We start from the raw sequence: 16153 nt of genomic DNA on the forward strand, positions 1-16153 counted from the left end.
CAGGACGCGATCCGCTCCGTTGTTTTTAGGGGCCGCCTTGCGGTCGCTGAAACGGTACGGCAATCTCCCACGTCCCGAAGACGTCCGCTCCCACGAGGCCAACGTCAGCCAGCGTTTAAACTATCGCCGCAGTTTGTGAGCAACGTCATCCTGCTCGACTCAACATGAACGCTCACTAACGTCGGCCAACAGTCCTTAAAAGATGCACATGGCCGTTAAACAAAAATTAATGCTTAAAATACACGAAATATTTGGTGATAAAAAAATGTAAAACAAGGTGTGTATAAAAAACAACCCAAGGAAGAAAAGGTGCAAAGTGCTTGAACATTTCCCACAGCTATGAAGAGAAAAAAAAGGGTGCAGTGACTTTACGCCCTCACAGTTCTCCTCCTCTCTCCCTCCCTTCATCTATCCATCCATACATCAACAGATCCAAACCCAGATAACAATTTTATTGTCCTTTATTTACCCTTTATAGTTTTATACACCATTTGTTATTTTTTGTCCAGTTACTGGACAGACCTTCCATTTTGGTTTGTGCATTTTTAAAAATACTACAAACCATACTGTGGCAGTGGAGTGAAGGGGTTATAGACGAAAAAGAGAGAGAACAGAAGTGGGACAGGAAGTGATGTAACGTTTTTACAGTTTGTCCAGGAAGTTGTCCAGGGCAGGGATGCCCTCCTTCAGTCCCTTTCGCTTCCTGGTCTCCGCGACGACGTGGGCGGGTTTGGAGGCGTGGTCACTGGGGTCCCCCGGGAGGATCTGCCAATGGTTGAACACGCACTGGGGGAAGGCCTGCCCCCCGGTGTTTGAGCGCAGGTCCGCTGTGAAACCTGTGCATGGGGGGGGGGGGGTCACCATCACCAAAAATAATAATGTACACATTATGGTTAGCAGATATGAGAATATCTAGGGAGTGGTGGGGGGGGGGGCACTGTATGTGATCAAAAAAACTAGAGGAGAAATGGTGCACAGACGTTATTTGAGATGTTTAACTCCAATGTACATTTACTTATTTCTTAAACTGTAATAAGATAAGAATGGTTTTCATTTCAACCCTAATTTGGCACACCTGTTTCTACTAATAAGCAGCTCAAAAAGATGTTGATGCAACATCTTGTGCTTTTTTTTAGGGCTGGAGTGAAAACCTACAGCATAGTGGATCTCCAGGAACAGGGTTGGGCAGCCCTGGATAAACAGGAATGGGGCGGAATAAAAAAAGCAAAATGCAATGACTCACCGAAGGACTCGCTGACGGGGAGGTACGCCTTGACGATGAACATGGGCGTGCCTATCACCTGCGTCTCATCGAACACGTGACCTCGCTTCCTGTTCAGAACGCCGTAGATCCCGCCCACCACCTGCTCCGGGCACTGCGAGGAGAAGCAGCCAATCAGCATCAAGCGTGCAAGTCCTGTGACTCCAATCACTAAACACGCACACACACGCACACATGCACACACTCGCACACACACACATATGCGCATACACGCACTCAAACACAAACGCACACACTCACACACACGCACACACATACAGACGCACGCACACACCCACGCACACACGCACTCTCACACCCACACACATACACGCATGCACACTCACTCAAACACACAGACACACAAACGCATGCACACACACACGCACACACACCCACACATGCGCACACCCACACACACACACAAACACACACACACACACACACGCACACACCCACACACACACATGCGCACACACACGCACACAAACCCACACACACACACACCCCCACCCACACAAACACACGCACACACACCCACACATGCGCACACACACACACACACACGCACACACACCCACACCCACACACCCACACCCACACAAACACACCCACACCCACACACACCTGTATCTCCACCAGGTAGATGGGCTCCATCAGGCGGGGCTGGGCGGAGAGCTGGCAGGCGTACAGCACGCGGCGGGCGGTGGGGATGATCTGGCCGCCGCCGCGGTGGATGGCGTCCGCGTGCAGCGTCACGTCGTGGACGTCGAAGCGCACGGCGCGCATGTTCTCCTCACAGAGCGCCCCCTGGGGGAGGGGGGCATGCCCAAAACAGGCTTCAGTCAAAACCCCCACCGCTTCCCCAGCACAGAGCAAACGCTACGCAAACGGGACAGAAGGGAACGTCCTGCCGGAGACAGGCGCAAAACGGGCGAGTGTGTGACCCACAATGCTTCAGTACCCCAACCAGCACAGCACAGCCCCCTCCCCGACACAACATTCACCTTCCCCTCAGTAGGGTATCAATCAATCAGCCCCCACAAACCCTCTCACACACAGTGATGCATAATTAAACAGCCCCCCCCCCCCGTTATTGTAACTTCTACTCTCGTTTCCTCCAATCATCTCTCCGTGTTTCCCGCAGACCCCCCCTCCCCCCCGCCCCCTGCCCCTGTCTCACCTCCTTGACAGCCCACTGGAACCCGGCCACCACGCTGTCCTTGATCTCGTTCAGGTACTGCACCCCCTTGGTCACGTCCATCAGGAGGTTGGGTCCCGTCCCGTCCGGCCCGAAGCACCAGATCTTGCGGGCCTCGGTCGCCTCCCACTCGTACTTTTCGGCGAGGTAGCGGGCGCGGGCCTTCAGCTCCTGCCGGGCGCTCACGTCCCCCTTCTCGATGTCCTCGGCCAGGCCTTCGGGGAAGGGCCGCGCCCTCATGTACAGCCGGTTGTGCTTGTTGGGCGACTTGGACAGGCACACCTGGCTGGACTCCTCGCTCACCGTCTCCCTGTAGGAGACCACCGGGTCCGATTTCTGCGGGCGACAGAGAGGCTCGTGGTAAGCAAGGCCCAAAACAACATCCGCTGCCCAACGCCTCCAGGAACTGAACATTCATCCCCTAAAGGGTTCATCACTCAAAAAATGAATCAAGAGATTACAAAAAAAATAGATCAATGTGGGGCAAAAACATGTGAAGTCTACTTAGTGAGGCGGGTTAGAACAAGGCCAGGTACGACAGGGGTGCAATGGGGCGGGGCAGGGCGGGGCAGGGCTGGGGCAGGGCGTGGCACCTTGAGCGGGATGCAGGCGTGGTCCTCCTCCAGGTCCTTGAGGCAGATCTCCAGGTGCAGCTCCCCGGCGCCGGCGACGATGTGCTCGCCGGACTCCTCGATGATGCACTGCACCATGGGGTCGGACTTGGCCAGGCGCTTCAGCCCCTCCACCAGCTTGGGCAGGTCGGCGGGGTTCTTGGCCTCCACGGCCACCCTCACCACGGGGCTGACGCTGAACTTCATCACCCTCATGTTGTGGGCCTGCTCGTAGGTGGTGATGGTGCCCGTCTTCACCAGGTACTGGTCCACGCCCACCAGGCCCACGATGTTGCCGCAGGGCACGTCCTCGATGGGCTCCACGTAGCGCCCCATCATCAGGATGGTCCTGGAAAAGAAGGGGCGAGGTGGCAATTTACTTCATGCCGATATCCCTAATTCACAGCTCTGGTTTTTGGAGAGCCACGCAGTTGTGGTAGCACAGGACCGCAGCTGTTGGTTTTTGTTGAGTTCCTCTTGCTCACGTCGCCAATAGCTGCGATCTGTCCCAATCTTAGGGGTGATCCCAAAGCGGGGTGTTAAATTATCACACTCTGGGCGTTGTGTTACTGTCTGCAGATATTAACTAGAAAGATAGCACTCAGTAGAGTGCAGACGTCTGCCGAGGCACAAGAACCTCCACTTGCATGTGCACAGCAAACGTGTTGGTAGCCCAGTCATTACTTTTCAAAATATGTTTGGCCTGATGGTGGCGCTAGAGGAAAGGTCACGTGGTCACCAAAGTTAAAATGTTTGTTCCTCTTGGGAACATGAATATACACAGCAAATTTCGAGATATGGACATCATGGATGTACACACAAACAGACTGACATCACTACAAAGCCTACTTAGCAGAGGTCAAAAAAACATCTGAAAATTTGGGGGGAGAATCTGTAGGCACAGAACTGGGCCTACCCAATGGCGGGATGGGACAGGGAGGACAGAGCAGGGCAGGGTGGGGCATGTTTTTTGGCACAGGCGCAGCACCCACCTCTGGATGGGTTTCACGTAGAGGTCCTCCTTCTTGCCGGGGGTGAAGTTGGGCCCCATGATGCGCACCTTCTGGCCGGTGGACACGCGGCCGGAGAAGACGCGGCCGAAGGCGTAGAAGCGGCCCTTGTCGGTGCTGGGCACCATCTTGGAGATGTACATCATCAGCGGGGCTTCGGGGTCGCAGTTCTTAATCCCTGCGATTGAAATGAAGGGGAAAGGGGAGGGAAATCAACCAGAGAACACACAGATGCATTGTGGGGCGGCAGAGAGGTTTAACGGATTCCAAAGTATCAGTGTACAGCCCAGGCTGGAATTTCATTATTGAGGGGGAACAATTACCAACCCGACTCTCCCAGTCCAGCCACCTAAATTTGGCTGGCTGGCTTTTTATTTTGGTTAGTTGAAGCGTCATGTCTAGATCAGACACTTTTGACCAAGGTCTGGTCCTGATGCAGTCTGGAAACTACTAAACTATGCCGAAGGAAGCACACTACCCCCCTCCGTGCCCGAGGGGGGGGCGATAGAGAGCAGAACCGCGTCCCTACCCCTCCGTGCCTGAGGGGGGCGACAGAGAGCTGAAAAGCGTCCCTACCCCTCCGTGCCTGAGGGGGGCGACAGAGAGCTGAAAAGCGTCCCTACCCCTCCAGGCCCGAGGGGGGCGACAGAGAGCTGAAAAGCGTCCCTACCCCTCCACGCCTGAGGGGGGCGATAGAGACGCCGTATCCGTACCCATGGCGGCCTCGTCGTCGCCGGGCCCCTCGTACAGCAGCTCGCAGCGGTACTTCTGCGCGGTGACGGGCGACGGCAGGTGGATGGTGATCATCTGGAGCAGGGCCTCGCCGGCGGGCAGCCAGCGACGCATCACGGCCTTCAGCAGGGGCTTGCCCTCCTTGTCCTTGTCCTCGGCGTCCAGCTTGACGTCCAGCTTCTCGATCAGCTTGGCCGTCTCCTCCTTCCTGAAGTTCATGATGGCGTCGAACACCTGGAGGAGGGAGAAGGAAAACGTTGAAGGATTGATCACACCGTGGAACCCAACCCAGGTTGAGGTCCCCCCAATGACACGCTTCGACTCCTCCTCCTCCTCCTCCTCCTCCTCCTCACTTTGAAGATGGGGTCCAGGACGAGCTGGACGAATGTGCGGGGAAGCCTTTTCCCATCAGGGCCAGTGGCCGACTTGCTAAACTTTCCAGCAGCCGGATCAAAAAACCTGCGATGGGGGGCGGGTGTGAGGGGGGGGGGTTAATTAGCCAAGCCAGATTCACAATGCCACCACATTGTGTAAATATGAAGTCAGTTAAAGGATAGGATAGTTCATCCTTCAGGTAAGGTCCCTCTCACCTGCTCCTCGCTCACCTGTCCCCCACCCCCCTCACCCGCCCCCCCCCTCACCTGCTCCTCTCTGACCCCCCCTTCCTCTCACCTGTCTCCCCAGAGCTTCTTCATCATGTCCTCCACCTTCTTGCAGTGTTCCGCAGGCCCCGGGTGGGCGTCGCCCTTGGTGGTGAACCTGCTCACGTACATCTCGGCGAACTGCTTCAGCGTGAAGGCCCAGCCGTGGAGCCCTGAGCCGAACCCCACCGTCCCGATGACGGGGTCCACCTGCACGGGAGCGGACGGGACCTCAGTGATTGACAGCGCATTAGTCCCCGCCCACCACACTCTGTCCAATCAGGTGCCTGTGACTCACCATGATGCTGCCCATGGGCTCGCCCCAGTAATCCCCGCCCACCACCTTCTGTCCAATCGGGTGGCCGTCCCTCACCATGATGCTGCCATGGGCTCGCCCCAGTAATCCCCGCCCACCACCTTCTGTCCAATCGGGTGGCCGTCCCTCACCATGATGCTGCACATGGGTCCGCCCCAGTAGTTCCCGCCCACCACCCTCTGTCCAATCAGGTGCCTGTGACTCACCATGATGCTGCCCAAGGGCTTGCCCCAGTAATCCCCGCCCTCCACCTTTTGTCCAATCGGGTGCCCGTGACTCACCATGATGCTGCCCAAGGGCTTGCCCCAGTAATCCCCGCCCACCACCCTCTGTCCAATCGGGTGCCCGTGCCTCACCATGATGCTGCCCATGGGCTAGCCCCAGTAATCCCCGCCCACCACCCTCTGTCCAATCGGGTGCCCGTGACTCACCATGATGCTGCCCATGGGCCCGGCCTCGTCCTCCCCGTAGGTGGAGATGATGACGTTGATGTTCTCCACGATGCGCTGGAAGGTCTGGAAGAGCTCCTCGGGCTCCAGCTGCAGCTCCAGCAGGGCGCGGTCCATCTTGTTCATCATCAGGACGGGCTTGATCCGCTCGGCGATGGCCTGCCTCAGCACGGTCTCCGTCTGCACGCACACGCCTGGGGGGCGAGGGGGGTGGGGGTAGGGGGCAGTCCACCAGTATTACCAGCATTGTAAACAACAGGAAGAGCTCATTGGGATAAAACAGTGATTCCCCACTGCTCCCTTGTGACCCCTCCGTTATCAAAAACACAGTCTATACCCAACGACCCCCCACCCCTCTTGACCCCTCCCTCACCGGAGACGCAGTCCACGACCACCATGGCGCCGTCGGTGACGCGCAGCGCGGCCGTGACCTCGGAGGAGAAGTCGACGTGCCCGGGAGAGTCGATGAGGTTGATGAGGAAGCCGGGGCCGTCTTTGCACTGCTTGATGAAGGTCAGGTCGCTCTCACTCAGCTCGTAGTACATGGAGATCGCCCTGGCGACGAGAAACAGGGCGGCAGACCTGAGACGCGGAGCTCGCCGTCGACGTTACGCGCGGGGGGGGGGGGGTTAACCCCGGAAGGCAAGGGAGGGGAAACAGGCTCACCCCTGGGAGAATTCAACAGGTGCAGGATTGCCTGACCTCTCATCCACCAGGGGCCGATGGGAAATGGAGTCCTCTCACCTACTGAGCTGTAGTCAGTGTAGTCACATCTGCGGGACCACACAAGTCGCATCTCACAGCTTCTCAAAAGCTGGCAGGAAACGTCGGTGCTCAGAGAATATATCTCAGAGACCCCGGCATGCGAGGGAGGGGAAACAGGCTCACCCCTGGGAGAATTAAACAGGTGCAGGATTGCCTGACCTCTCATCCACCAGGGGCCGATGGGAAATGGAGTCCTCTCACCTACTGAGCTGTAGTCAGTGTAGTCACATCTGCGGGACCACACAAGTCGCATCTCACAGCTTCTCAAAAGCTGGCAGGAAACGTCGGTGCTCAGAGAATATATCTCAGAGACCGCTGACCACACAACAGAATATAAACCGGCCAAAACTGAAATGAAGATTCCCCCTAAAGCAACTAAACATGTCACTTGCTGTGGATCCATGGAAGGAGAAAACAAATACGGGCAAAGCATTTGGTTGGAGAGAGAAGTCATTTGCAAAAAATTAAAAAAATTATAAAACACTTGAGGGCCTTTTCATTTCAGTTTAACCTCTTGGGGATTCCCATGAGAAGTCCCTTTTGTCAATGTTTTCAACGAATATTTTTTAAAGACATCACAAAATTTAAATTAAAATTCCAAACGGACTGCGAATGACTACACACATATCTTGCAGTTCCGCGTGGCGCATTTCATCCATGATATAACCGAGGATCGAACTGCGCACTCACGTTGATTTGATGGTGATGCAGCGCTCCTGTTCGTCTTTGCGCGTGTCGGTGAAGCGGGTCTCCCCGGCGCGCGATGAGGCGATGATACCGGCCATGGACACCAGAGAGTCCGTCAGGGTGGACTTGCCATGGTCCACGTGCGCGATCACGGACATGTTCCGGATATTGGACTTCTTGTCCATGATGCCACGGATCTGGTCTACGGTAAAGTTCACCTGGGGGACATGGATAAGGTTTCGTTTCTACCCAGCAAACCCAAAGTGTAGAGTATTGATGAATTGATAAATATTATAGAAAGTCCAGTATTTTAAATTAAAATATGCAATGTAATCGGTACTGAAGATTTCACTTAATAAATGCCTGTTGGACCATAATAATCATTCCTTTTTATACATCAACATCTCTGGCACTGAAGCAGCACTAAATTGAACACCTGTCAGCCAAATACCGTGTTACGCCTTAACTGGACCCGTACCCCTTTAAACTTTAAAGGAGTACCATGGTGGTTGAACGTGACACTTCCCAGTTGCCTTCAGGCAATAACAAAACAAATGTGCATAATTTTTTTATTCTTCAGTCATTTCAATGTACTTTAAAACGTATTTTTCTAAGCCTAAATTTCCCACTATAAAAATTCACCCGAACCGTCTGGGCGTGGTAATGAGAACTGTCAGTTAGCTATGATTGACAGACCGTGCCCCGTTACCATAGCTACCCCCATGATACGCGCTCTCTTTGGGAGACTGAATTTTCACAAGCTAGCTAGCTTAGTAGTATATCAAGTATGGATAGATAGCTAAGGTAAGGACGTTGACTTATATCCAATTATAATTTTTGCTATCTAGTTAGCCAAGTTAAGATAAAAGCACAACTACTATAACAACTGCGCAATCAAAATCAACATACTAGGCAAGCTATAACGTCAGTCGAGAACATTGCCTTATGAAAGCAAACCTCCTAGCTAGCTAACGTTAGCTAGCTAGCTAAATGAATATAACCAGAAATAATCTAAAGGCACTCTAATGTAAGTGAACCTAACGTTAGTCAAATATTTGCATTGTCTGAACACCAGGACGGTGTGTCCTGTCAGATTTGTTTACGGGGCGTGGAAATGGGAGTGGTGACTGTATTCGTAACGTGGCAAAATGACAACTTTCTCAACCGGTTGAAAATAGGACGATGAATTTAAAACGCATATTTCTCCAAAAATACAGAATGGACATATTTAATACTTAGCTCATTGTGTTTCTTCAATGCCTCTTGTGCAAATAGCACATAAAACCGAGAAAGTGTGAAAATCACCATGGTACTCCTTTAAATGAACCTGAGCAGTCTCATCTTCGTCATGTCAAATGTAATTAACGAACAATGTAGCTATTAAATTAATGTAACGTCGTCTCGAAAGGGAAGTCAACAGACAGACTGTAATGATGATGCGTGCCATTTACACGGGCTTCAGTACTGCTACTCTGACGCAATCCGAATTGCCGCCGAGCAACTTCAACCCGGGCAAGTCGACGCTAGTCTTACCAGGGCTCTACAGTGCTCCCATGTTAGGAGCATTTGCTCCTGAAAATTGATGTCTGCTAACTGGAAAAATGATTTAGGAGCACATCTACTAATTGGGGTGCATTAGTGTGCTCCTAAATTTTTCAACTTGGGAGCCCCTGTGCCCTTTGGATAAACTGTTGCGTAGAGCCCTGCTTACCCACCCAAGGTTGCTAGCTTGGCTGCTGCCACACAAACGGCACCGAACGCATTACAGATCGATAACCTAAGCGATATTATCATATGTGGCTCATTCCCAGAACAGGAATCCCACAAAACGCATAACCGTGAAACGGTTAGCAACTTAGCCAAAGTTGCCCTGCTAACGGGAACCGAGCCAAGACAAACGTTATGACGTATGAGGTCATGACGTTAGTCGGAGTTTTCTTCATCACAGACGAACGGGTCCATTTTATTAACGACGCTTTATCGCCCTTCAGCTAGCCAAACCAAAAAACAAAAGTTTGATCTTACATTTATGTGGCCAATCAAACTTTCCATCAGTGAGTGCAGTATTCTCAAAGTATTAGTCATAAAATACCACCCTGCCTCCTAACGCCGGGAATGTTGATTGTCCGCTAAACAAGCCCTCTCCAGCTACGCAGAAGCTAGCTACGCATTAATGTGGTTCGTTTGAAACTAGCAAACAAGCTCTAGAAACCACACTGGAAACAGCTGCCGACTTTCCCCGACTGACTGATAGACGCGCCCAGTTGTAAAACAAATTGGGTATCACTCATCCATGCGAAACAGCTGTCTGCGCTCGCTAAACGTTTAGATACTGCGTCACCGCCGTGGAAGACTAGTAGCGAGAACACGGGGCGGACGGACACCGCGCATACACACAACGTGAACAATGACATGCTAACGGAACGTTTTTCCCAATAAAGTCACAGTGAAAATCGGTGCTATACGAAAGCTTCCATTCTGTTCAATAGGCGTGTTTTCCCACGAAACCATCTCCGTTCCGTCCCTCACCATCCGACCCGAAGACACCGGCAGGCCGCCCTGCCCCGTCACAGCAAACACCCACTGGTCCATGGAAATTACACCAAAGATAATTGTTTCACTCACCATTTTGTTAGATGCAAGCGAATTTGCTTTTGATGAAGAAAAGGCACACGACTAAGTTCAATACACTGCCTGCCACCGCTGGGTATAGGCAGAGGAGAGAGACAGCACGGTTTTATAAAGAACAGCGGGGCATGTGTCCTCTACGTCTCCAGCAGCGCTCGTGTGTATTGTTCTCATTAGAATGTGCGGTGTCACCATGACCTGCGTCTACGCGCTGGTGCGCCACACTTCTACGGTTTATTTGAATGTCAGACCGCTGTTGTGCCGTTTCTTTCACTGTAACGTTAGATTCCCTGACATTATTTTGACATGCCGGTTTATGAAAGTGTGCTGTGTCTTTTTTTGTGGATTTGTGAGAAGACTCAATTCACACAAATTCTGTTGGTTCATACGTTTAAATACACCAATTGTCAGTGTCTTTCGTAGTCAATATCAACATTACATCACTGGGGAGTGTTGAATAACGCCAGGGTATAAGATGTGTTAAAAGCTCATAATTACCCTAGGATAAAAAAGAGTGGTGCTGAAAATCAGGGATTTATAGATCTGCAGATTTTTAAATGTGTCTTATCAGAGCGGAAGTGATACTTTGAAAGGGATTTATACACTGTTTTCCTAGACAACTTAAAAAATATATTTTAAGACAGGCATGTGCTGTAGCTGGTTGTATACAGGCCACTGACACATTGAGTTTTAAAATGACAGTTTTTCCAGCCACTTGTGAGGAACACGCTGGAGTTCAAAAGAAGTTTAGACTTTTCTTTTTGTTTCATAAAGGCGGAATGGCGGAAGAGATTTAAGGGGGCGGAGACCGTAGAACTGTATTGGGAAATAAACTGCTAGAACACACATGTACAGCAGGTGGCGCCACTGCACCAGAATTCGCCGGAGACGGGAGCGCGTCAAAACATTTGAGGAAACTTCAACCAGCTGACGTTTTAGGACTCGAAGTGAACTGTAATTCCTTCTACGCGTATTTCCATTTAACATATGCAGTGTGCTCTTAATTTAATGTATTTTTTTAAAAAAATCTTGTAGGTTAAATACATACATTGTAAGTATCCCTTATGTTGGAAACATACACACACATACACAGTTTTCTTTTCACATTTAAATATAAAGATGGCACTTATTCAGTTTCCTTTCAGGAAAGCAAAATGAGCTTATCATTGACGACAGATAAGATTAGGCCTAGGTTTTACTGCGGGGGGTGGGGGTGGGGGGGCAGCACAGGATGCTGAACTGACACTAACTCATAGGATGACATAATAAACAATGGCCACAGCATTGCACACGTTCAGGTGTACTTGTCCTGAGATATCAGTGAACAGGGCACACCCTGTACACTCATCGCGTCCACTCCTACGTTGAGTGTGTGAGATCACAAACACATGATTAGAATGTTCATAATCGAACATTCTAATGTCGATGTAACAGTCGCCACTGGTAACAATGAAAGCAGTGGGGTTCTAGAACACTGACTTCACTAGAATGTTGAAGAAAAAAAAAAAACATTCCAAAGAGCCAACATTCCAAAGGCTCAAACTCATTCACTATCCAACCACTCTCCCCAGTAAAATAAAAGGCTCGTATACAGGGGAAACATATTGGTGGGTGGGGGAGGGTTGGGGGTTTGGGTTGGGAGTTAGGACAATTCCAAGGGCCCTGGCGAACAGGGAGCCCTATAAAATTGTGCTGTAATTGTGCGGGGATGGGCTGGGGGGATGAGGAAGCCCAGGACATTTGTGTATTTGTGTTGTTGTCCCTGGTGCCCCTGTTGTCAGTATTGTCCCTGTTGTCGGTGTTGTCAGTGTTGTCAGTGTTGTCAGTGTTGCAGTGTTGCAGTGTTGTCAGTGTTGCAGTGTTGTCAGTGTTGTCAGTGTTGCAGTGGTCTCCCTGTTGTCAGTGTTGTCAGTGTTGCAGTGTTGTCAGTGTTGCAGTGTTGCAGTGTTGTCAGTGTTGCAGTGTTGTCAGTGTTGCAGTGTTGCAGTGTTGCAGTGTTGTCAGTGTTGTCAGTGTTGCAGTGGTCTCCCTGTTGTCAGTGTTGTCCCTGTTGTCAGTGTTGCAGTGGTCTCCCTGTTGTCAGTGTTGTCAGTGTTGCAGTGTTGCAGTGTTGTCAGTGTTGCAGTGTTGTCAGTGTTGTCAGTGTTGCAGTGGTCTCCCTGTTGTCAGTGTTGTCCCTGTTGTCAGTGTTGTCAGTGTTGTCAGTGTTGTCAGTGTTGCAGTGTTGTCAGTGTTGCAGTGTTGTCAGTGTTGCAGTGGTCTCCCTGTTGTCAGTGTTGTCCCTGTTGTCAGTGTTGTCAGTGTTGTCGGTGTTGTCAGTGTTGCAGTGTTGTCAGTGTTGCAGTGTTGCAGTGTTGCAGTGTTGTAGTGTTGTCAGTGTTGTCAGTGTTGTCAGTGTTGTCAGTGTTGTCAGTGTTGTCAGTGTTGTAGTGTTGTCAGTGTTGTCAGTGTTGTCAGTGTTGTCCCTGTTGTCAGTGTTGTCAGTGTTGTCCCTGTTGTCAGTGTTGTCAGTGTTGTCCCTGTTGTCGGTGTTGTCAGTGTTGTCAGTGTTGTCAGTGTTGCAGTGTTGTCAGTGTTGTCAGTGTTGCAGTGTTGTCAGTGTTGCAGTGTTGTCAGTGTTGTAGTGTTGTCAGTGTTGTCAGTGTTGCAGTGTTGTCCCTGTTGTCGGTGTTGTCCCTGTTGTCGGTGTTGTCAGTGTTGTCAGTGTTGCAGTGTTGTCAGTGTTGCAGTGTTGTCAGTGTTGTCAGTGTTGTCAGTGTTGCAGTGTTGTCAGTGTTGTCAGTGTTGCAGTGGTCTCCCTGTTGTCAGTGTTGTCAGTGTTGTCGGTGTTGTCAGTGTTGCAGTGTTGTCAGTGGTCTCCCTGTTGTCAGTGTTGTCCCTGTTGTCAGTGTTGTCAGTGTTGCAGTGTTGTCAGTGCTGCACTGTTATGTCGAAGCAGCTGACTGGTTGAGCAGCAGCCTCCTGCCCCTTGGACCCTAATTCCTCAGATAAAGCAGCAATAATGATAACATAATCATAGCATAATTATCACCGCAGGGCTTATACACAGGAGAGCGGCACTGGCCGTTCTGTCTCCGCTGAATAAGTCATCAGTGTGTTTATGAGTGTGTGTGTGTGTGTGTGAGCGTGTGTGTGTGTGTGTGTGTGTGTGTGTGAGTGCGTGTGTAGGCAACTGTCCATCTATTTTTCCCGGAGGACACAGGCAGGGGCCAACAGCTCTCAGAATGCCATGCAGACGCCGAAGCTCCTGACCTGATGTGCCCCCCTGGTGGACCAGGAAAAGCTGAGAACCTACCTAATGCGGAATTACCCATCATGCTTCAGAATGTCTCTGCTGGGCTCCCCATGTGATATTAAAATGATGGGAGAGCCCCATGCCCCTGCCCAGGGTCAGCAGATGTAGATAATGGAGGGACTGATGATGTGAGAGTGATCTGAGTCATCGGTTCTCCCACACACAGAATTATGATCTGTGTGTCTCTATGAGTCAGGCACCACTCTCTCTGTACAAAATGGGACAGACTGAAAATGAAACTACAAAGTAAAGAGAGAGAGAGAGAGGAGGACAGAAAGACAGAGAGAGAGACTTTGACTGTGAAACACAAAGAACTTTTCCACAATTTTCTTAAAATTTGCCACTAACCCCAAAAACTCCCACCCCTACCCAACGCAACCCCCTCCCCCCCAAAAAAAATGTTCAGCCTCCACATTCAACCTAAACATATACCGATCTCTTTGTAATGAAAGAGAGGGAGAGAGAGAGAGAGGGATGAAAATAGGGTGAAAAAGAGGAGTATCTTCAGAGACAAACAGCAGAAGGGATAGTACCATAAAGGAAAGATAAGGAATGAGAGATAAGGAAGAAAGAAAGAAAGAAAGAAAGGAACGATAGAAACGAGAGAGAAAATGTCCTGACAGTGTAAAAGAAGTGAAACACAGAACACACAAAAGAAACAGAGAAAAAAAGTCTACTTTGCACCTCTGCCAGCTAAAAAAAAAGATTTTCTTGGGGGGTGGGTGGGTGAGTTGCCATGTCACATCATCATATGTTCCCATTTCAACATTTTAAAACAATAATTTTCCAAGCAACGTTCTTTCAAAGATGCACTGCAATAAGTCAAATTATTTAAAAAAGAATTTTGACATAAGGCAAGTGTCTCGGGCGACAAAAGCGTGTCGCAGAGAAAATATTTTCATCATTGATTATTATATCCCATTTTTATTGAATATCCCCTGTAGTGTACGTAGACGAGTATATGGCTCTTGAAATAAAGACCAGTCTCATATCCGCTGCAGAGGACTGAAAATGAATTGCCAGGTTTTAAGAGGTCTAGAGGTCGTAAAATATAATAAAACTGGGTATGTGTGGAAATACCAGCACAAGAGGACACACCAACACCAACACAGCACTTCAGTCTGTATGGCGATAAAAGTGTTAAACTGTACTCAAGCTGTGGAAGTGATTTCAATTTCAACAGAAGAGATAGCCTGTTTAGGACGGAGTGTGCACAGTGGTAGGAACTCCTTGTAACGAAAGGTCGGTTCGATTCCCGGTAGGACACTGCCGTTTACCCTGACAAGGCACTTAACCTGCATTGCTTCAGTATATATCCAGCTGTATAAGTGGATACAATGTAAATGCTATGTGAAAATGTTGTGTAAGTCGCTCTGGATAAGAGCGTCTGCTAAATGCCTGTAATGTAATGTAATTTAGGTCTTAGTTATCCTTAAAAAAAATCTTTTCATCTTTTTTATCTTTTTAGGGGCTCTTAAATTCAAAGCAAGAGACATCTCTTTTGAATATAATAAAAAAGACTGTAAGCTGCAGCCTCTTAAAACTGTATACTTAGTAAACACTCGCACACTCACTCACTCACTCACTCATACACACACACACAAACACACATACAGATATCAGTTCTGGATTTATGATACTAAACATGGAATTTAATAAAACAAAGGGATGTTTCCATGCATTTCCATGCAACAGCGTTCATTTTCAACGTGTTAAAAACAAACATACAGAATATCACTCAGAGGGAAATGTTCCCTGTGAACTGACCACAGGAGTATAAAAATGCAGCACCAGACACATGTAAAGGCCAGCTAGTGTAAAGAGTTAGGTAGCAGTCAGGAGCCCAGGTATGCGTACGCTGGTCACTGAGATGCATAGAGGGGGGTGTGATTCCTACACAGGTCACCCGATATGGATGTGAATACCCTCAGATTAAAACTGACAGTCTGAACTTTAACCTCACATTCACTGTTTCACTTCAAATCCAATGTCCAGTACAGAGCCACAGCAAAAAACAAGACCAGGTTAAAACCTAGTGTATGGCTGGACCGAACACATGTGATCCGGCCTTCAATGACGGCCGACCAATGGTGTAACTTCATCGCTCACTCAGTCACTCAGTCAGTCACAGACATTCGCGTTTTTTAGGGCTGGCCTCACTGTTGTGGTCCAGCCAAAAAGGGTCACTGTCCAAATACTTACTGCACTGCATATGCAGTATATGTATAATATTATATATTGTGTAATACTGATGATGGAAACTAGCTGTGTATACAAACGCATGGTGCCTCTGCAGCATGGTATCAGTCGATACGAGATCTAAACTTTGCCTGTGATTGACATTATGGATGTCATGTCTTAGACAGCATAGGAATCTATTCGCTCTAATCAGGAGACACAAACTTGGAGGTTTAATGTTATGTGCACCAGGGTTGTCAGGTCTTTGTGGCAATTTTGAGCCAACACAAAATATAAGTTATTTGAAGTTTATGTGAGGGGCGGGGGTAGTTGGAACACACTGTTTTTGGAGTTGGAGGGGGAGGGGGAGGGGGGAGGA

General features: G+C 49.7%; 1 protein-coding gene across 2 annotated transcripts; it reads right to left on the bottom strand.

Moving 5' to 3' along the window:
* Positions 1-443: 443 nt before the first annotated feature.
* Positions 444-10462, bottom strand: LOC135251284 (elongation factor 2b-like). 2 transcript variants are annotated; one of them, XM_064328585.1, is made up of 13 exons: positions 10299-10462; positions 7677-7891; positions 6595-6776; positions 6204-6415; positions 5488-5666; positions 5169-5274; positions 4797-5049; positions 4066-4261; positions 3056-3422; positions 2445-2798; positions 1889-2071; positions 1244-1376; positions 444-836 (listed from the first exon to the last, which is right to left on the bottom strand). In XM_064328585.1, exons 1-13 carry the CDS (start codon positions 10299-10301, stop codon positions 643-645), a joined length of 2577 nt encoding a protein of 858 aa, XP_064184655.1. In that variant the 5' UTR covers positions 10302-10462; the 3' UTR covers positions 444-642. The 2 variants fall into 2 exon arrangements, with proteins under 2 accessions (XP_064184655.1, XP_064184656.1); XM_064328586.1 differs by lacking the exons at positions 7677-7891; positions 10299-10462 and adding an exon at positions 6888-6903.
* Positions 10463-16153: the final 5691 nt, after the last annotated feature.

Source organism: Anguilla rostrata, chromosome 3, assembly GCF_018555375.3.
Source record: "Anguilla rostrata isolate EN2019 chromosome 3, ASM1855537v3, whole genome shotgun sequence".
NCBI classification, from domain to species: Eukaryota; Metazoa; Chordata; class Actinopteri; order Anguilliformes; family Anguillidae; genus Anguilla; species Anguilla rostrata.

Bases quoted from the DNA above. Each gene is read 5' to 3' on its own strand.
- LOC135251284 (XM_064328585.1), bottom strand. The intron at 3,423-4,065 runs GTGGGTGCTGCG...CTTCTTTTCCAG, and splicing joins TACGTGAAACCCATCCAGAG to GACCATCCTGATGATGGGGC. The intron at 837-1,243 runs GTGAGTCATTGC...CCCCATGCACAG, and splicing joins CCCCGTCAGCGAGTCCTTCG to GTTTCACAGCGGACCTGCGC.